At 40.2% G+C, this 19,411-nt stretch overlaps 13 protein-coding genes and 1 non-coding gene across 14 annotated transcripts; 6 read left to right on the plus strand and 8 right to left on the minus strand.

The window, feature by feature from the left end:
* Positions 1-225: 225 nt before the first annotated feature.
* SAP1 (putative AAA family ATPase SAP1) lies at positions 226-2,622 on the minus strand (the record flags this gene model as incomplete). Its single annotated transcript, XM_018131779.1, has 1 exon — positions 226-2,622. The coding sequence occupies one exon, from the start codon at positions 2,620-2,622 to the stop codon at positions 226-228; it is 2,397 nt and encodes a 798-aa protein (XP_017987643.1).
* A 468-nt stretch (positions 2,623-3,090) lies between these two features.
* Positions 3,091-4,572, minus strand: TED1 (Ted1p; the record flags this gene model as incomplete). Its single annotated transcript, XM_018131778.1, has 1 exon — positions 3,091-4,572. The coding sequence occupies one exon, from the start codon at positions 4,570-4,572 to the stop codon at positions 3,091-3,093; it is 1,482 nt and encodes a 493-aa protein (XP_017987644.1).
* Positions 4,573-4,954: 382 nt separating this feature from the next.
* CAJ1 (Caj1p) lies at positions 4,955-6,691 on the minus strand (the record flags this gene model as incomplete). Its single annotated transcript, XM_018131777.1, has 1 exon — positions 4,955-6,691. The coding sequence occupies one exon, from the start codon at positions 6,689-6,691 to the stop codon at positions 4,955-4,957; it is 1,737 nt and encodes a 578-aa protein (XP_017987645.1).
* Positions 6,692-7,076: 385 nt separating this feature from the next.
* Positions 7,077-7,529, minus strand: APQ12 (Apq12p; the record flags this gene model as incomplete). The annotated part of the gene is made up of 1 exon (XM_018131776.1): positions 7,077-7,529. One exon carries the CDS (start codon positions 7,527-7,529, stop codon positions 7,077-7,079), a length of 453 nt encoding a protein of 150 aa, XP_017987646.1.
* A 1,075-nt stretch (positions 7,530-8,604) lies between these two features.
* Positions 8,605-8,676, plus strand: AW171_hschr42553. The gene has a single exon. It is a non-coding gene; the product is annotated as a tRNA-Gln (tRNA).
* A 120-nt stretch (positions 8,677-8,796) lies between these two features.
* ISD11 (Isd11p) lies at positions 8,797-9,084 on the plus strand (the record flags this gene model as incomplete). Its single annotated transcript, XM_018131775.1, has 1 exon — positions 8,797-9,084. The coding sequence occupies one exon, from the start codon at positions 8,797-8,799 to the stop codon at positions 9,082-9,084; it is 288 nt and encodes a 95-aa protein (XP_017987647.1).
* Positions 9,085-9,536: 452 nt separating this feature from the next.
* On the plus strand, positions 9,537-11,423 carry TPA1 (oxidative DNA demethylase; the record flags this gene model as incomplete). The annotated part of the gene is made up of 1 exon (XM_018131774.1): positions 9,537-11,423. The coding sequence occupies one exon, from the start codon at positions 9,537-9,539 to the stop codon at positions 11,421-11,423; it is 1,887 nt and encodes a 628-aa protein (XP_017987648.1).
* Positions 11,424-11,613: 190 nt separating this feature from the next.
* GVP36 (Gvp36p) lies at positions 11,614-12,576 on the minus strand (the record flags this gene model as incomplete). Its single annotated transcript, XM_018131773.1, has 1 exon — positions 11,614-12,576. One exon carries the CDS (start codon positions 12,574-12,576, stop codon positions 11,614-11,616), a length of 963 nt encoding a protein of 320 aa, XP_017987649.1.
* A 432-nt stretch (positions 12,577-13,008) lies between these two features.
* PKP1 (protein kinase PKP1) lies at positions 13,009-14,295 on the plus strand (the record flags this gene model as incomplete). Its single annotated transcript, XM_018131772.1, has 1 exon — positions 13,009-14,295. One exon carries the CDS (start codon positions 13,009-13,011, stop codon positions 14,293-14,295), a length of 1,287 nt encoding a protein of 428 aa, XP_017987650.1.
* Positions 14,296-14,346: 51 nt separating this feature from the next.
* On the minus strand, positions 14,347-14,838 carry RSM18 (mitochondrial 37S ribosomal protein bS18m; the record flags this gene model as incomplete). Its single annotated transcript, XM_018131771.1, has 1 exon — positions 14,347-14,838. One exon carries the CDS (start codon positions 14,836-14,838, stop codon positions 14,347-14,349), a length of 492 nt encoding a protein of 163 aa, XP_017987651.1.
* A 440-nt stretch (positions 14,839-15,278) lies between these two features.
* On the plus strand, positions 15,279-16,535 carry TIM44 (protein translocase subunit TIM44; the record flags this gene model as incomplete). The annotated part of the gene is made up of 1 exon (XM_018131770.1): positions 15,279-16,535. The coding sequence occupies one exon, from the start codon at positions 15,279-15,281 to the stop codon at positions 16,533-16,535; it is 1,257 nt and encodes a 418-aa protein (XP_017987652.1).
* Positions 16,536-16,683: 148 nt separating this feature from the next.
* On the minus strand, positions 16,684-17,043 carry AW171_hschr42560 (uncharacterized protein; the record flags this gene model as incomplete). Its single annotated transcript, XM_018131769.1, has 1 exon — positions 16,684-17,043. The coding sequence occupies one exon, from the start codon at positions 17,041-17,043 to the stop codon at positions 16,684-16,686; it is 360 nt and encodes a 119-aa protein (XP_017987653.1).
* A 410-nt stretch (positions 17,044-17,453) lies between these two features.
* On the plus strand, positions 17,454-18,389 carry RPB3 (DNA-directed RNA polymerase II core subunit RPB3; the record flags this gene model as incomplete). Its single annotated transcript, XM_018131768.1, has 1 exon — positions 17,454-18,389. The coding sequence occupies one exon, from the start codon at positions 17,454-17,456 to the stop codon at positions 18,387-18,389; it is 936 nt and encodes a 311-aa protein (XP_017987654.1).
* Positions 18,390-18,562: 173 nt separating this feature from the next.
* HIS6 (1-(5-phosphoribosyl)-5- ((5-phosphoribosylamino)methylideneamino)imidazole-4-carboxamide isomerase HIS6) lies at positions 18,563-19,366 on the minus strand (the record flags this gene model as incomplete). Its single annotated transcript, XM_018131767.1, has 1 exon — positions 18,563-19,366. The coding sequence occupies one exon, from the start codon at positions 19,364-19,366 to the stop codon at positions 18,563-18,565; it is 804 nt and encodes a 267-aa protein (XP_017987655.1).
* Positions 19,367-19,411: the final 45 nt, after the last annotated feature.

A 19,411-nucleotide genomic window follows, 5' to 3' on the forward strand; every position in this document is an offset into this window, starting at 1 on the left:
GTAGCCAACCAGTTTAAGAGTCACGCCGTTTATTTTCGATCTTATATGGCTAAGTTAAGAAGCGTTATACCAGCATTGGGTCAGTGAACGGCTTGACATATATAATTTCAATCATAACGATTAATAACTGATATTAAATTAAAATAACAAAGAAAAACTCATAGAATTGGAGATCAAGGATGTATCATAATGATTTCTATATATTGTCTATTACGTCCTCGACCATTAAACACCGCTGGAGCCAAATTTTTCAGCCCAATTTTCATATTCCATCAAGCCTTCTGGTGACACCGAAGGCTTAATGTAATTCAAACTATTTTTGAAGTCTTCTAAATTGATTGGGCGAATTTCTTCAGTTGATGTAAGTAGTAAATTGTCACCAAGTTCTCTTAGAGGTCCCATAGCGGCATCCTTTGCTAATGATGTAATATCACTGCCGCTATAGCCTTCCGTCAAACGGATCAATTCCGCAAATCCTTCCTCTGAAATGGTATGCTTTTGATTAGATAACAAACGAAGGATTTGAAGCTTACGTGTTTCTCCCTCAGGCAATGGGATATATTGACGCTTAACGAAACGCCTTCTGGCGGCTTCGTCGATAGACCATGGTAGGTTTGTTGCCGCCAACACTAGAACCCTTTCGTCGTCTTCCGTCACCTCGGTGCCTGCTGTGGAATTAGAAAGACTAGACCATTGGACAAAAAATTCATTTTTAATACGCCTAGATGCCTCGTGTTCATTGTCGTTGCTCCTTGTACCAAGAATAGAGTCTATTTCATCAACAAATATAATTGATGGGCTAAGCTTTTTTGCAACGACGAATAAAGCACGCACTAGTTTTTCACTTTCACCAAGAAACTTTGAGGTCAAACTTGATGCACTTATGCTGAAAAATGTTGAATGAGATTCGGTAGCTACCGCCCTTGCCAACATAGTCTTACCTGTACCCGGTGGGCCAAATAATAACATGCCTCTTACTGGTTCTCTCAAACCTCTGAATAAATCAGGCCTTAAAAATGGATACACAACCGCTTCCTTTAGGGAGTTCTTTGCGCTCTCTAAGCCGGCAATATCATCCCAATGCACCTCATCCCCATGTACCACGATTTCTGAAAAAATTTGGCTCACTGCCTGTTTATCTACACCTCTAAGAGATTCTGTTATTTCATTTTCAAGTTGTTTCCTGAGTTCCTCTTGAGTAGCTTCAGGAGATTTGGTTGTATTATAGGTAGTAGTTGGAGAACGAGTAGGTGTATTGCAGTTGGACACAGTCCCCATTTTCCGTTGGCTAACTTTAGAGCCAGGGGTCCCATTAGCTGAGTTTAATATAGGTGATCTTCTTGGACTGGAGATATGTAATGGCCGAGTTCTAATTTTTTGTGTACGAGCATTTTGTCCAGCCAGTGGATTTGAACCCGAAGTAATTTTCTTACCTTGAATATTTGCACCATTTGTTCTCCTGATGGGTGAGCTTTTATTAGCAGCTGCAGCTGCGGAACTAGTAGCGAGATTTTGGGCCAGAGTAGAAGAAGAGGAAGATGGTCTCAATACGCCAGATGGGGATGAAGTTTTCTTTTGATGAGGTGTGCTAGGAGGTAATGTGTTTGGTGGAGGCGATTTTGGCGGCTGCAGTTTTGGACTGATGGTTCTCGGGATCCTAGACTTAGGTACAGGAGGTTTGCTATTTGCAGCAGCTGCTATGGGCTTCTCTGAAGAGTATTCTAGTTTTAATTTGCCAACATCATTAGTAACTTCCTTATCCATATCAAACTCGTCAAGGTAATGATTTAAATAGTCCTCTGTACTGAAGTAGTCATCTGTCACTTCTTTTGCAGATTGTGAATCACCTACAGAGCTTGCGCCAGGCAATTGGTCATTCGCATCCGTATCACGTTCATCTGATTCCTCCGCATCAGACAAATCAATTAAATTAATCTCCTCATCAAAACCTTCAAATGCACTGATCTTCTTAGCTGGAGCCGGAGCCGGAGCTGGAGCCGGAGCTGGAGCCGGGCGAGTTCTCGGCTTTGTTACTATATCGGATGTGGTCTTGGAAGGAGGTACACTTTGTGTAAAAGAGTTATTCTGTGTCGAGAATTTGGGATCCCTCAAAGTTTTCAACATCGGCCCTGACCTGCTCCCACCAGCGTTAGAAAAATGCCTCCTGGGACTGGAAATATTGGAGTACCCCGTATACTTCGATGAAAATTTTGATGACATTGGACTTGATGACATTGCCTTAACATTTGTTAAGGACAGCGAAGGAAGGTAACCATTGCCATCCTGCTGTTCAAGCCGCTTCTTAATTCGCTCCGTATGTTCAAGCGATTTGTGATATAATTCCATTATGCCACTCTGCAAACTAAGTTCTTCATCTGTATAGCTGTGAGAGTGTCCATAATTCTTGTCAATTTGGGTAAAGTCATATAGTACACTGGTATTTAAAGCTTTCCAGCCCTGTAAAGCTCTCTTAAGATCACCCTTTTCTTCTAGACTGATGTAAAATATCGTTTCATTAGCGACTCGACTGTATAACTGTGCTAAATCACTTAAGGGTTGTTGTGGTTTGCGTCTAATTCTTGAGAAACGAGTTAATACTCCAATATTGCTGCTATTGTCCATGGTCTAGTAAGTGAAATTAATAATATGGTTTCAAAACTCTCTAAAGTTAAAACATCGACCAACTAATTCACTTAATAACCCTTTCTTAGTATTATTCCTTTACTATTGGGCCGTTCCCTCGTATATTGTTAGTTTTGATGTTGAAGCGAATAATTCAAAGTGGAAAGGCTTTATATTTAACGCAATTTCGAAAACTAGTTAACAGTCGTTGCTCTTGAATACTAAGAATAATAAAATATCTCTATAAAGCATATAAACACGCTTGAATTGGCCGAGTTAATCGACTAATTCTGCTCTAAAATTGAAGTTATTTGATCATCAGTTTCTATGGACTTTGTGTAAGTCTTTGTAGCCTGCCTAATATGCTGGCGAATAAAAATAATAAAAAAAGTAGTGCTATATAACATATATATGATTTATTAGGCGTTGAGATGTTATGGGAAAATATTATAGCTTTTGTAGGCCACCTCAGGACCTCATTGTAAATGCTGAACGTACCAGTATCAAGAACCAAGCTAAGCCGGTGATAATAGTGCTGATTTTCGCAAACCACCATATATGTTGAACTGCAAAGGGGCATAAGGAGAAGTTCCACTGCCAATTCTCTTCTTTAGCATCGAAATGACCAGTAAGAAGGCCGGCATTACCTCCATAGGAAGCCATAACGGATCGTATGGTGATTTCCTTAATATGCAAATCCTCGGAGGTGACCGATCGCGACACATTCCAAATGCCGAGCTTGTCATCCTTGTTATATATAGCTTCACATCCCTCGTGATCATGGCCTGCCAGAATAATCCCTGGCTTGTTATTGTCGAAAATCAAGCTAAGCACTCTGTTGGTGACGTCCTTGCTTAGATGGTTCTGTGATCTCAGCAAGTTAGCTTTGCTAGGGTCACTATTATAATCTGCCGGATAGTAAGTGAATTCTGGGTCGTCAACGCACATACCCTTTTCCTTGTAGAACGGTATATGTGTTAATAATACGGTGCTGCCATCGAACCTTCTCTCGAAAACTTGGTAGAGAAACTCCCAAGTCATATTTAACAACTCGGGCTGAAGTGCAGGACCTTCAAGCAGAACATCGTTCAGAACCACGATCCGCCAAGAGTGCACGGTTCCTCTGTCATATTCGATCCAGTAGTTGTCTTTACCAACCAGTTCATGGAAGCGAGCCATATGTTGGTAAGAACAATCACCCGAATAGCCCACGTCGTGGTTCCCAGTTAAGTTCATGAGCAAGTATTGATCGCCCCTGGACCAGGCCCATACATTTTCGTAGCTCCAGTCTGCCTTCACCGGTTTTTCTCTAAGACGATTTTCGATATCCCTGCCAAAAGCCTCACCATCAGCCTTGTAATGACCCTGCTCGTCATGATTCTTTTCCTTGATTTCTTCTAGCCTAGAAGAACGACGACCTAATAGTCGACGCGTTAACCTCACTGTTCTCTTGAAGAATTCATAATCCCCTATCCACTGGGAAGAGAATAAATCTCCCATAATAGCTACATGCGATGGCGCCAGGCGATTCTTCATCATCCGAAAAACGTGGCCTAAGTAATAGTCATTCCCAAAATGGTCTAAACGCTTAGCATAAGAAGTATGGGGCCAGTTTCCATTTAGTTGTGGGTCTGCCAACGCTAATAAGTGCACATCTGGAACCGCATCACTATCTAATGAAGGCTTTTTCTTGAAAGTTTGATCTTTTACATCTACCAAATATCTTTTAACATAGTGTATATACCTTTCAACCCTAGGAAGACTATCTGCAGGCGATGGTTTGTCTGTTTTATGGCATTTCCATGAGCACTGTCCTGGATTTAACGATGGATAGGTGAAAATATATAAATTCGAAACCACAGCTAAGAACGTTAATACCAGTAGCAAACCTTTAAACAATCGTACTAGCACTGATAGCCTTAGCCGAAATGCATTCAAAACGATACCCATCTTAGTTTTATTCTTCGTTAGTTATACACCATTGTATATGTGGCGATTTCTACTTTTTCAAAACTATGGACTGCTAGTTTATAATATTGTATTAGATGAAGCGTATAAATCTAGAATTAATGAGAATATTAATGCTCCAAGGGGCCAATATGGCATTGCAGGGTGTCCTAGCAATCCAGCGTTGGCGATAATTACACATTTATATACATATACAAGTATATGAAATGTGGACTACACGTATACGCCATAGACGCACAGATTATAAATATATTAACGGAAAGTTTGTAACCAATTCAGCTAAACCATAGCTAAACTGGTCAGTAACAACAAGTGGTAACCTGTGGGTTTAATGTCCATAATTAGTGATTATTCAGATATTTTATCATGTACGCCCTGCGGTACTTCTAACAGAGGAGCTGCGGAAAGGCATGCGCTTAGAAGAAGGCTCACTAGTAGCAGGATGTGCTGTAGAAGGACGAGGTGGAGAAGTACGGAAAGAATTATGACGCCTAGGTCCTGTCTTAGGCATACGGGAGGTAAAGGGTCGAGAATCTCCCTCCGCTGGTGGTATTGGACTGGCCGAGTTTACACCTGTGGTAGGAGACTGAGTAGGCCCAGGGGTTGGGCTGAAAGCGGAAGATTCTTTGGCGGTACCGGAAGAATAGTCAAACCCCTTTGTTGTACTATAGTTTATATGCACGTTATCTGCATATGATCTAGCATTTTGTCTCTTAGTTTTTATCCTTACGTTTTTAGATTGTAGAACCATCTCTTCAAACTCAAGGATAGTAGGGTCTACGTCACCTTCTTCACGCCGTGCTTTACAGAACATGTTACCTATAGCTAACAATGCCTTTGCTTTATTAATTCTTTGTTTTGTAGGGACCGATTTATCATCTAGTATTTTATCACAGACACCCTTTAGTTTACTTTGTAATTCGAATTTGTTCAAACTCCACATCATGCCCATTGATTTGCCTTGAATTAGGAACTCAAGCTTTGCACGATCATATGGGTTCATGCCTTCGAGATTCATTTTTTCCAACTCTTTCTGAGCACTCATTGCGTTCATCGCCGAGTTTAACATGCTAAAAGTGGATTTCACGGACTTAGTCTTCTCGTGCACGCCAGTAAAAATACGGGATATCCCATAGGTTTTCTGCGACATTAAGAAGTTGTTGGCTTTACTCTTGTAAACCTTTCCTATTAATTGCAAGAGTTCAATCCCAAAACTCTCTGTCTTTAATGATTCATCAATCTCCTTCTGCAACTTTTCTAAAAACTCCGGCATATGTCCTGACGTAGACGCTGCCTGCAAGTCACTTATCTTCTTTTCCAAGAGCTCCGCAAGCTCATTGATTTGCTTTTTTTTCTCATCACGTCTCTCCTTTTCCAATTCTAAGAACTTCTCTCTTTGTCTGTGCCTTCTCTCCTTTCTATTCGTACATTCAGCACTAGGACTGACTGGGAGCTCCGCACTATTACCAAAGTTTCGAAAGTTCTCGTTCACAGTGGCACTGCCACTTTCACTTCCTACACTTTTACCATTAAAATGAGCACTTGTTGTGGCCAGTCCATCACGAAAGGCTCCTCCTTTGCTCTCCATCGTTTCCCTCCCCGTAATACCAGCAAATTTACCAAGAGTAGTCCCAGTAGCTGCCGCAGTAGTATCAGACTCATCTGCAGAATCATCAACGACGCCAAAGTTCTCTTTGTTCCCACCGACTGTCCCGTGCTCATTACCTGAGATTTCGCCCTCCCCCTCAAACAGCTCAGTCTGCTTCATCAAGTTCTTTAAAAACGAATATTCACCAATCCACTGTTGAAACGAGTCTCCGCCGAATACTGCCATGAGCATTTCGAATGGGTCTTCATCCACAGAAAGCCCTCCTCGCTCATCGCTCAACCCAAATTCATTATACCGACTCTTTAACTCAGGATCACTTAAAACCTTATATGCCTTACTAACCTCTTGAAACTTCGCCTGAGCATTAGCGTCATTAGGATTCTTATCTGGATGTGTCTGTATGGCTTTCTTACGGTATGCTTTCTTAATTTGCTCTGCTGTGGCATCCGGTTGAACACCTAACACATCATAATAAGTTGTATCCTTCACCATCGATCTCAATATATTCGATAGGTTGCAGCTATTTGTAACTGGAGAGCACGATAATCCTTATGGTCAATCTAACGCTCTCTCTTTTGATTATAATTCTTGTATACGAGTAATCAAATGTGTAATAGTTAACACCTAGTTTTTGCAAAAACTATACAAAGAAGCCATTCGCAAAAACGACTATTGATTTATTTAGTACAGGAAGACATCTACGAACTTGTCATCCATGTCGCCGTGACTGCGCCATCGAACCTTAAGCGATTGTACCTTTATCGTTCCTAACGTGAAGCTTTACATCTATCGAGTACGGTTGTCCGTTGTTGTTCAAAGGTGGCTTAAATTTGGCAGTATACAAAAATATCTACTAGATACAAAATTAGTTCAGGGGTCAATTTGGACGTCTTAGAAACTTAATAGCATCTTCAAAGAAGTTACTATGCGTGTTAAGCATATATTTGTAGAAGTCCCCGTAAGGTGCTGCGATACCAATGTAGGTCTTTAGATTTGTCCATAAAGTGTGAGGGTTTCTGTTGGTAGCTAAAATAGCACTTATAGTGGGGATGTCCTTGTTCCAAAAGGCTTCAAAACCTCGCTGATATACAAGATAACCACCAAAGAGGACGATGAAAAGGGCAAACCGTTTAATTAGCGTCAAGACATATCTGACGAACCTATACAGCACAAAACCAAGCAGTATAACACCAAGCCAGTAGGCCACAACCGGATGTTCGTTGCAGAAGGAATATGAGAAGGATATTGCGACAGCAATGTAGTATACGAGGTGTTTTAGTGCTAACTGGGAATAGCGTAGAATATGGTGTTCGAAGTCATTAACTGGCATTTTAGGCGGCAGTCTGATGACAATTAGCGGAGTTCAACTGGCTGGTGATGGAGATAAACAATGCTGGGTAATGCTAGGCGACTTTGTCACTTCAGAGCATGGAAGAAAGGGCAAACACGAAACAGCAGTCGAGTACAATGCGACGAGTGTTTCCTTGGCTACCAAAGGTTTCTTCTATGCATTACCACTTATTTCATTTGGGTTTGGACGTAAGAAACGCTCAAGATTACATAATCTTCACGTGATCAACGGGTCCAAGTCTACGACAACGACTGACGGATGCTTAGCGAGAATGGGAAGGTAATCTTCTATTAGTGGCTTAGCCCCCAAATAAGCCATCTTAGGTACACAATGAGCTGGACTACGAGAAGCCTTGTCCCTATATGCTGTTTGCTTTCTAAACACGGCTAAAACGGTTAAGCCGTTCGGGAGACATTAATGTCGAAAGCCGCTAACCTGATTCACGTGCTAACTTCAAGTGATTCCCCCGTGGAAGGTTAGCTCAATGGAGGATATGCTTTACAGAACCAATGAATTTCTAACTGTCTAGGAGATGAAGTCTAAGCGTATCTGGTAGAATTTTCGTTATATAATAGTTGCTTCGACTTCATCTAGTAGTGACCTGTTAGGATCCAACAGTCAATCGCCATCACTAGCCAAGCCCCAAGAGTTTGATTCATCCTTTATCCGCTGCTTTTACTATATATCTACTTTCTGGCTCTCTTATTGATCAACAAATGTCGTGGACCGCCTAACTGATCACGTGCTAACTTGAAGTGCTTAATATCTACTATGGTCTTTATATACATTAGGATTCTCTCGTCCTAGCTTCATTCTTTACAGCCCTACTTGACCCTGGGTAGGCACTCCACAACTCGAGTTCCGCTCCGCATGGTTATTCTACTTCCTTAGAGTAGCTAATCCTTCTTACCACTAATCTTACTTCTCCATACAGATCTAATTCGACGTTTCTTTCTGGATACTGCCTCCAATGGGTGTCTATTTGAATCTACGACAACAAAGTGCAACGAAAGGTGCGTTATCACCTCCAAATAATGCAAAGCCTTCAACATCTGGTTCTATAGTGTAGTGGTCATCACTTTCGGTTTTGATCCGAACAACCCCGGTTCGAATCCGGGTAGGACCTTTTTTGCTCATCTGTAATTTTTTTTTAACGTTTAAATGAGTAAGTTTTCAAAGATAAACTGACTAAACATATAATGCTTCATCGCTTCTCTAATTAACACAGAACGATACAATTTATCAGATGACAATTACCGCAGCTGCACCAACTAGAAATAGCATTCTGTCCCTCTATCGGGAGTTCCTCAGAAACTCAAAACAACTAAACAACTATAACTTTAGGGAATATTTCCTTAGAAGATCAAAGCATACATTTCGCGAATTAGCACAAAAAGAAGATAAAGTGAATATTAAAGAACAATTTGAACAACTCCAGCGAGAGCTTGCGGTTTTAAAGAGACAAAGAACGATTTCCCAAATGTATACTTTTGATAAGCTGGTTGTGGAAAGAGTTGATCACGGGAAACATTAAAGCCTAGCAAGTTGGTGATTGGTGATTTTTCGTCATTGTTATTCATTTGTAGATCAGTACTACTTTCATAGTTTTGAATTAACCTAAAATATGTAGTAAACCGGCGCTATACTTTGCTCCCCTCAGGAAAACCCATTCATGAGGGCGTCTGCATTTATGGGAACTGCTAGCTTATACGTAGCGTTAATACTGAGTTACAGCACTCATATAAAATATATATAGAAAGTTATTTAATATACGTCATATGCTTTTATATATTGTTCTTTTTCGTAAAGCTTTAAGTTGTGCCATTAAATAAGGTGATCTTTTTTCCTAACTTAGTTTACATACAAGGTAATGATCTCATCGCCAAAAATATCAGTTGAACGCAGACTAACTTTTCAAAGCCTTGGATCAAATATTAAGATCTGAAGTTTTAACTGTGACAATTCTAACTATATTCACGAGCATTTATGAAGAGACCTGCTTTGAACCACCCATCTCAAGATAAGCTCAAGCACCCCACGCTTGAAAACGAGAAGGTTAAATTGCTATTTAATCCCAAAATATGGGATGATAGGTATAGAGAGAGTTTGAAATATAGTGTGGCCAACAATAAACCATATAACTGGGGGTTTATTGACAATTTAGTCCAACCTGAGCTACTACGCGCTGTTCGTAAGGAAATTGAAGCTGAAATTCATTTTACTAAGAAGGAAACCGATATTTATAAAGTCAACCAAAGTGGCGATTTGGCGAACTTATCAGGTCTTAACTGGGATGATTTGTCTAGACTACCAAACTTGTATAAGTTGCGTGAAATATTGTACTCAGAAATATATCGTGATTTTATAGGGTATGTCGCAGGAGCTGGAAAATTATCTGGTACTAAAATGGATATGAGTATTAATACCTACACTAAAGGGTGCCACTTACTTACTCATGATGATGTTATTGGGTCCAGAAGAGTGAGCTTTATTCTTTATCTTCCAGATCCAGATAAAAAGTGGAAGGAACATTATGGTGGTGGGTTGCGTTTGTTTCCCAGTATTATCAAAAATATTCCTCACAGCGATCACAGCGCCAAGTTGGTACCGCAATTCAACCAATTAGCCTTTTTCCATGTTCAACCGGGCTTTTCTTTCCATGATGTCGAGGAAGTGAAGGTTGACAAACACCGTTTGTCTATCCAGGGTTGGTATCACATACCTCAAGTTGGCGAAGATGGGTATGTTGCGGGCGAAGAAGAAGAATACGTTAATAGCAACATCAGCACTTTAGCACAATTAGAATCTAAGCTGCTGGAAGATTATGAGTTTCCTAAGGCAGAAAGGATTATGCTGCCTCAACATCAATTGAAGCATTTAGATAAGGTATTGCTTGCAAATTCAGAGCATGTTTCCTCGAACGACGCTCCACATGATGGTGCCATAAGTGAGCAACCATTTCTTACGAATGAAGAATTTGACTACCTTGCTAAGTACATATCAGAGGATTATCTCACGAGTGATGGCTTGGCAACCTTGAGGGAAAAGTTTACGGAAAACTCGTACTTGCAATTGGATTCATTCTTAAATGAAGACAAGTCTAAGTTATTCAAGAAACTCATCAAACATGACGAACTGAATAAGGAGTGCCCATATAAGGCTCTAGAGGTGAAGCGCCCTTGGAAAACTGCGATACCCCCACATAAGTGGAGATACATGTACATAGATGGCAAATCGCATGAAGCTTTCCGAACCGATGCCGATATTCTACACTGCTTGAACAATGAAGAGCTTCCAAACTTCCAATTAGTAAGAGAGACAATGCCAGAAGCACTAACTACAGAACTTGAGCTGATTGCTCTTGTGGAATTTTTTAAAACTCTAACCTTCAAGAAGTATTTGATTTTGTTAACCGGATTATGCCCACTTACTGAGCAAATGTTAATAAGAAGATTTAGGCCAGGTCATGACTTTACTTTAGCTACACAAATATCCCTCAATGATTTGTTGAAGTCTACACCAGGATTTATTGACGCAATTCTAGAAGGCACTTTGTCTCTAACCCCAAGTGACGGTTGGGAATCTGGCGAAATAGGAGGCTACGAATTATATATGAGCAACCAAGATGACGAAGATTTAGACAGGGATGTAGAAGATGCCGCAGTTTACAAGACTGATGATACAGGAGATGCGGTATTAATTAACAAACCAGCATCATGGAACTCGCTGTGTTTGGTACTAAGAGACCAATCTGTTTTGCAATTCGTTAAATACGTGAGTTGGTCGGCTAAGTCTAGTAGATGGGATATTTCAATGCAATGGGATGTGAAGGCAGCAGATGATAATGACAGCGATAAGGTACAGAGTGGCTAGACAGATTGATATGTATTAAGCGTTCACGAAGGAACTGAACACCTGCAATTACTTATGTCATGCATAAAATAACATTCTCATGTAACTATATAGTAGGAAAGTTTCAGCATTAGTTTCACTGGGCATGTTGGCAACCCATATTTTGACAAAACATATCCTTTAGGGAGTTCCTGATGTAATCTTGAAGTATTCATTCCAAGGACGTAGCGAAGTCTGACAATAACTCCGAGGCTAATTTGTGGTATGAGAGCTGAGCCAATACCAAGTCCTTAAATTCATTCAAGAATTGCGTATGCTCTAATACAGATGCCATAACTATAGAAGCGTTTTCCGTAGCTTGAGCAAATTGTTCTTCCAAAGCCTCCATCTGCACTCTCAAGGATGCCTGTTTCTCAGGCTTAGCAGTAGAGAAGTTAGACCTAGCAATATCGTACTGTAGCCTCTTCTGTTCAACATCTTTACGTGCCTTTGTTGCAGCTGAAAATTGTGTATCAATATTCTCCCGTAGCTTCCTGTTGAATCTGGTCTGGATCAAGGTGTCCTGTTGCAACCTGCCCTGTGCAATCTTAGCCTGGATATCGCTATATTTCAACAAAATGTCAGCTAAAACAGTATCTTCAGATCCGGACTTGTTCAAGTACTCACTTGACGTTAAAGCAACCTTGCTCAAAGCAAAGTTCAATGTCTTAGGCTCCTTAGCGGGCCCTGGAGAAATTAAAATATTTTGAGCTTCTTCGGTAGATGTGGCCTTCGTCAAATCTTGCACTTTGGAAGTAACAACCTTCGTAAACTCATTAACTGACTCATTAATATGCTGCGGGTAATCATAACTCTCACCTTCGTAGATTTGTGTTACCTTTAGGAAATTGTCATAAATCAATTTCACTCTTTCCACTCGATTTTCTAATTCAACATACTCTTCGGGCATTTGAGAAATATCTGTAATTTGACCTAACCTTTCCTGAACTAATCTCTGAGTAGTCTGGGCTAAGTTTGGCAATGTTGCAGTCAAGTCTTGAGTTTTCTGACTAACAGACATTGACAGATCCCTAAATCGCTTGTCTAACTGAGCTTCATGGGCCTTTTGCTGCACAGTTGTTGAGATCTCTTGAAACTTCTTCGTAAAGGAGTCGGCAAAGGAGTTGAAAGACATTTTTAGTTAATCAGACAGTCTTGGTTTATCACTGTTTCTATTATATAACGTCTGTTTTAAAAGTACATTTTATTATTTATTTTAAGGGCTTTAATAATACATCCGGATTTTTATAACGCATGACAGGGTTACCCTACAAACATTTTCTATGGAGGTTAATCGCCCTTTATATACGGAATAACGCTCTATAACCACAACTGGAGACTATTGGGCATGCGTTCAGTGTTGCGAGGGGTGCGAGCTTTTTATTGAACTAACTTGGTGATTAGTTCTATACTGAATTATTTTCGGGGGTTTTATTTACACCGTGCACATGAGCACTATTAACCAAAGCGCGAAGAGTCATCAGGTTCTTGCTACCGGCAAAGTAATTGTATTAAAAAGAATATCTGACCTATTTTAGGCTTTTGTAGGTTTAATTCATTAAGAAAGATGTGGATGGGCAATCCATCAAGACTAAGGTGTTTAAAAGATATCTTTGGTAGTTTAAAGGTTGTTAATGGTGGTTATAGGACCCTGACGGATTTTCGCCAAGGGTATAGGTTATATTCAGGAGAGAATGGTTGTAGGCGAGGGCATTCCAGTAAGCGGGATGGTGATAGCTTGTCTAAACTAGACTTTGAGCAGCAGTACCAGCTCCGGTCGAATATTGAAATGTTGATTCAGGACTTCTCACAAAGACCGGTACCGAATATCACCTATGAGTTTTTAACACGACATATACCGCCGTTGTCCGATAATGAGAGATACTGGCTTGCCATAAATGTGGCAAATATGTTGTTGACATACACTTGCCGGAGACTTGCTGCGATTCAGCGGTTGCCATATATAGCCGTAGTAAACCCTAACATTGAGGAGTCTAACAGGCTTCACCTGAAAACGTTGGAATCCCTGCTATTAATTGATATGCCATATGGTCTTTATAATCATGAGAGGACGAAATTGATGCTTGAGGAGTTTTTAAATGACCACAGCGACACATTGCAAACTTTGGCAAAGGGACTACAGGAAATAATGGATTTCTATTCTAAGGAGCTGGCTTTTGATTTCCTGAACCAGCACCTTAGGGATAGGATGCTAATGAAGGTCTTGGCTACCCATTACTTGCAGCTTGTTTCTCAGAAGGATAGCAAGGATGCCATCGGGATCTTGCATAAGAACCTGAACATTGGTGAAGTCATAAAACGCACTCAAGAGTTCGTGGGCGACTTGACCTTTGTCAAATACGACAAAGTAGTTCCGGTAAAGATTATGGAAGGCAAAGATGTGACATTTCCTTGCATTCCTAGTCATTTCGAATACGTTATACAGGAAGTGTTAAAAAACAGTAGTAGGGCCCATATTGAGAACAGTACTCCAGATAATGATTTAACGGAAAAACCAATAGAAGTCACTATTGTAAGAACACAAGACAGCCTTGAAGTTCGTATCCGAGATTTCGGTGGGGGAATTCATGCCGACATAGAGGACGCTATTTTTGACTACAGTTATAGTACTTCAGAGAAGAATGCAAAAGACAATGGTATGAGTGCTTATGTTATTCCAGGACAAGATGTTTCAAACGTGTCTGGGATGGGGTTTGGTCTTCCCTTATGTAAAGCATATGTAGAGATGTTCAACGGGAAACTGGATATTCAGTCGCTATGGGGATGGGGGACTGACGTCTATATGAAGCTCAAGGGACCAAAACAGGAACTTCTAACACGCAGTAAAAAATAATGCTTTTTAAATAAGAATATACATATTTACAGAATACTAAAGAGGGTTAATTCATATCCCAGTTAACTTATGGTGGAGACAGTTAACGTCCTGGTGAACCTTGGATAGTAAGCCGATGGCCTGAGCTCTTTTTATCGCTTTAGAAATGAGCCGCTGATTCTTAGCAGACAAACCTGTCACATCCCGATGTAATATTTTACCTGTTGAGCTCATAAACCTCGATAGAAATTCAGGATTCGTGTATAAATCCAAAGGATTAAACTTGCTAGCCTTAAAGATATCACCTTCAGTTGAGTTTTTGAGATTAACCTTTCTGTCCATGTGGATACGTGCCATAGAGAAGTCAAATGGATCATAGACAGTACTAGGGTAAAATTTTCTGATAACCTTGGTATCCAGCCTGTTTTCAGTATCAGGCTTCTTCTTGTCATTGTATTCTTCAATTGATGACAGGTCCAACTTTAGCATACTAAGACCTGTTTTTGTTGTCGTAAAGGCTCTTCTGCTTGTTAGCTGCAAAGATTGTCTAATAGGAGCAACCATTTTAACAATAATGAAGCTGATGCCTTCTAAAATATCAGTTTTCGTAAGTTCAGGTGATAGATCTATTCGTGATCAATGGCTTTCGATATTACTGCAAAATTGTACATCTCAATGAAATCTGTCGCTATGTACGAAACAATATAAGATGCGCAACGAGCCATAGTTAGCGTAGGGCGGCAATTAGATTCTAAAATACACTTATAAAAACTATAGAGTGATCTACATTTACTACTTACAGTGGTTGCCTCTTCCCAATATCACGTTGCCTCCGGTTGTTGTAACCACATGTGTCACGTGACAATAATGTCCAGTAAGAAAATTTTGAAATTTGCTTAAGCCTTTTCTAAGATTGCTCATCCTCAACGTTTGTTTACAAGATTTAAACCTTACCGGAGGCAGGATTACTGGGTATTAGAGGCTCTAGCCATCATATTTAGGGAATGTACAGATACGCCGCTTTAAAACAAACAGAAAGGACACATGTTGTACAGTCTATACTGAGACGTCAACTCTCCACTACTAATGTAGTTCATAATAACCCAAAATCTCCATTACAGATTTTCCGTGAAACCTTTAAAGAGGAATGGAAAAAGTCACAAGAATTACAAGATAATATTAAATCATTGCAAGATGCTGGTGGTAGATTAGGAGAATCAGAGGCATACAAGAAAGCCCGTGAAGCGTACTTAAAGGCACAAAAGGGTTCTACCATTGTAGGAAAGACCTTAAAGAGAACCGGTGAAACGATTGAGGACATGACTACCAAGGTTTGGGATTCTAATATTGGTAAGAACACTAGGAAGGCTGTTAGTGCCACTGCACGTAAGATCGATGAAGGTTTTGAGCCGGTCAGAAAAACGAAGGTATACAAAGATATGTGTGAAGTCGTTGACGATGGTGACTCTACTAGCTATGGTGGATTTCTCACTAAGGAGGAAAGAAGACTTAGACGCGAGAGAGACATTGCATCTGGGCGTAGAGCTCAGCCCGTGAAAAGCAACGACGAAGCAGGAACAGCTATCGTAGCTACTAGCAAAGAGGCTAAAGCTTCGTTCGGAGAGCGTATTAGCGACTTCAAGGAGAAGACAACTGTCGGTCGTAAGCTTGCAGAATTGAAGGTCAAGCTTTGGGATGAAAATGAAAATCCGTTGATATCTTTTATGCGTACCGTAACGAATAAAGTTGGTGGACTATTTGCAGAAACTGAGTCTTCCAGAGTTTTTGCTCAGTTTAAGATGATCGATCCTACTTTTAACAATGAGATGTTTACCAGACATCTCAGAGACTACATTGTTCCAGAAGTTCTGGAAGCGTATGTAAAAGGTGATGAGGCTGTTTTAAAGCGTTGGTTCAGCGAAGCGCCATTCAATGTCTATGCAGCTCTTCAGAAGCAGTTTCGTGAGCAGGAGTTGTTTTCCGATGGTAGGGTCCTGGACATCAGAGGAGTTGAGATTATCAGCGCAAAATTGCTACCTCCACAAGATGTCCCTGCATTAGTTGTTAGCTGCCGTGTTCAAGAAATTCTTCTTTACAGAAAAGCCAAGACTGGTGAGATCGCTGCAGGTCACGAATCCAATATCATAATGAGTACATATGCTATGGTTTTGACGAGAGATCCTGAGAACGTTAATGACAAAGAAACTGAGGGTTGGAAGATTTTAGAGTTTGTTCGCGGTGGTTCTAGGAACTTTACCTAGACAACCATGCCGACTTTCGACCTGTACAATAAATATCCCGAAGATAAAGCCTCATATTTTTCAATTAATATCTGGTCTCAGACTTGTGTATAGTTTAATATCCCCTTGTATTACCATTTACATACGTTATATATCGGCTACTAGACCCTTACTCTAATTTATAACGCATTTTTTTCAACAAATGACGTCCTGTAATTGTATCATATATATAGCGGCCTAATAAGTATCCATTCCGGCCACATGCCCTGAGCCATGGCTTCATAGCGATCATTAGTCCAGTCCACATCATGCCCTGCAGAAGAGGCAATAACAGCACATCTTTAAACACCACTTTAACAACTGCTGAGATAGTAATACCTACCTCTGAATCATCTATTTGAGCTTCCGACCCTCTTAAAGGCTTTACTTTGGTCTCATGCTCTTTTCTGGCCGCAGCAAACACCGACTTCCTGAAGTTCTGCTCTACACGAACATCAGGAATAACAATTTGTCTATTTTCCTTCATCATTTAACACTTCCTATATGATGTACTCTATCTACCGAGAATCGTAGTCGTTAATTGAAAAGCTATTAGTGGTTACCTAGTTAATGTCCCATATTAATGGACAAATAGTTTGCTAGGATCGCCAACTGTACGATATAAAAGTATACGACACCAAGGTGAAGAACAACACACAAAAAGTATGCATATTTCACTAAATTGAAGCCTAAGTACTACTCTGCAGATCTCAGAATAGCATAAAAAAGGTAGCTACAGCTACAACTCCTCCTCTTCAGCCTGATAACTGTTGTAAAGTCAAAAGCCGCTAATTACATAATTAAAAATTTTCGCCACTACCAAGAAAAAAAAATTGTATCTTCAATAATAGCGCTGTTTTAATTAATAGTATCACCATCAAAGAACATATTGGCGTTAAAATGAGTGAAGAGGGACCGCAAGTTAAGATTAGAGAGGCTACAAAAGATTCGGTTGATTTTATCCTCTCAAATGTCGATCTTTCTTTGGCAAACTCACTTCGTAGGGTGATGATTGCAGAAATTCCGACATTAGCTATTGACTCAGTTGAAATTGAAACTAATACTACTGTTTTAGCGGATGAATTTATCTCTCATAGATTGGGTTTAATTCCTCTTCAAAGTAAAGATATTGATCAGTTGGTCTATTGTCGTGATTGTTATTGTGAAGACCATTGCGACCGTTGCTCAGTAGTTTTAACATTACAAGCTTTGGGAGAAAGCGAATCTACAACCAATGTTTACGCAAAAGATTTGCAAATTGTGAGTGATTTAGGAGGTAAGAATATCGGGCACCCAATCATACAGGATAAAGAAGGGAACGGGGTGCTTATATGTAAATTAAGAAAAGGTCAAGAGTTGAGGCTCAAGTGTGTCGCTAAGAAGGGTATTTCGAAAGAACATGCTAAATGGTCACCTGCAGCAGCCATTGAGTTTGAATACGATCCATGGAATAAGTTAAGGCATACTGATTACTGGTATGAGCAGGATGCTGCTGCGGAATGGCCGCAGTCTAAGAACTCTGAGTTTGAAGACCCACTGAATGAGGACGAGGCATTCGATTATAGTCAAAAGCCCGAAATTTTTTACATTAATGTGGAAAGCGTGGGTAGCATATCTTCTGACCAAGTGGTTATAAGAGGTATAAAGACTTTGCAGGATAAGGTCGCTGATATCTTGTTCTCATTGAAGAAAATGGACCAAGACAAGGTGGCCTTTGGCGGGCCAACAAACGATAATATGCCAATGGAGGTTGACCATGATCCATACGAGGGCTCCAACGGTCAGTATAATGAATATAACGACAACGCAAATGCAGCGTATGATGACGCTTGGTAAGAGCGCTCACGGTGTACAGGGGACATTTCTGGGGGAGACGAACTTAACCAGCTACACATTCACATTGTATTGATAGTTGGAAAAAGTATGATAACTTTTTTATTGTATTATTTCAATTTATCCATAGTATATACGTTACGTGTATAATAATCGACAATTCCGTACCTATGTTACTAATGATGGTGTTCTTGATTCCACCTGCAACAGTCGATAAAACGCACAAGCTTGCCTCCAAATATATCTAAAGAAGAACCGTACGTGAGATCAACTTTTCCATTGCTTAATTTCTCAACTTGCTCAAGATCCTTGATGCTCTTGGCTCCACCTGCGTATACTATAGTGACGTTATGCTTCAGTGATCCAGCCCATTTGCCCAGATGTTCTACTAGTTCTTCATCAATGCCTCCACACAAACCCTCCACATCTGCGGCATGGACTAAAAACTCATCAGTATAATTTGCTAGTAATTCTAGGGTTGCTTGATTGAGTTCTAGTTTTGTCATTGTCTGCCATTTGTTCATGGCAATAACCCATTTGGGTACTTCTGTCGCCGAAGCGACTCTACGACAACTGAGATCTACAACTAGTCGATCTTTTCCACAACGCTCAGAAATAGCTTTCAATCTGTCAATTTGGAATGATCCGACCTTATCGAATAGCCACGACGTTACTATTACCTTCGAAGCATATTGTAGCCAATATTGACAATTATCTATATTTATTCCACCTCCAACTTGTAGAAACCCAATTGCAGTCTTTAATGCTTCCAGTGCAGCCTCATCATTCTTAGGTCCCAACTTTATAACATGAGAACCTGAAACACCCGACTCTGCATATAATCTAGCATAATAAGAGGGCGAATGACTGGAAACAAAGTTAACTGTTGGGTTTGAGTCATCGGTATCTGCAAGAGTACCGCCTACTATTTGTTTAACCTTTCCAGCATGCAAATCAATACATCCGGTGAATCGCGTCATTGATTAGAGAATAAGCCACAAACGATAGACTATATACACAACGTC

This window comes from Eremothecium sinecaudum, chromosome IV (genome assembly GCF_001548555.1).
Source record: "Eremothecium sinecaudum strain ATCC 58844 chromosome IV, complete sequence".
NCBI classification, from domain to species: Eukaryota; Fungi; Ascomycota; class Saccharomycetes; order Saccharomycetales; family Saccharomycetaceae; genus Eremothecium; species Eremothecium sinecaudum.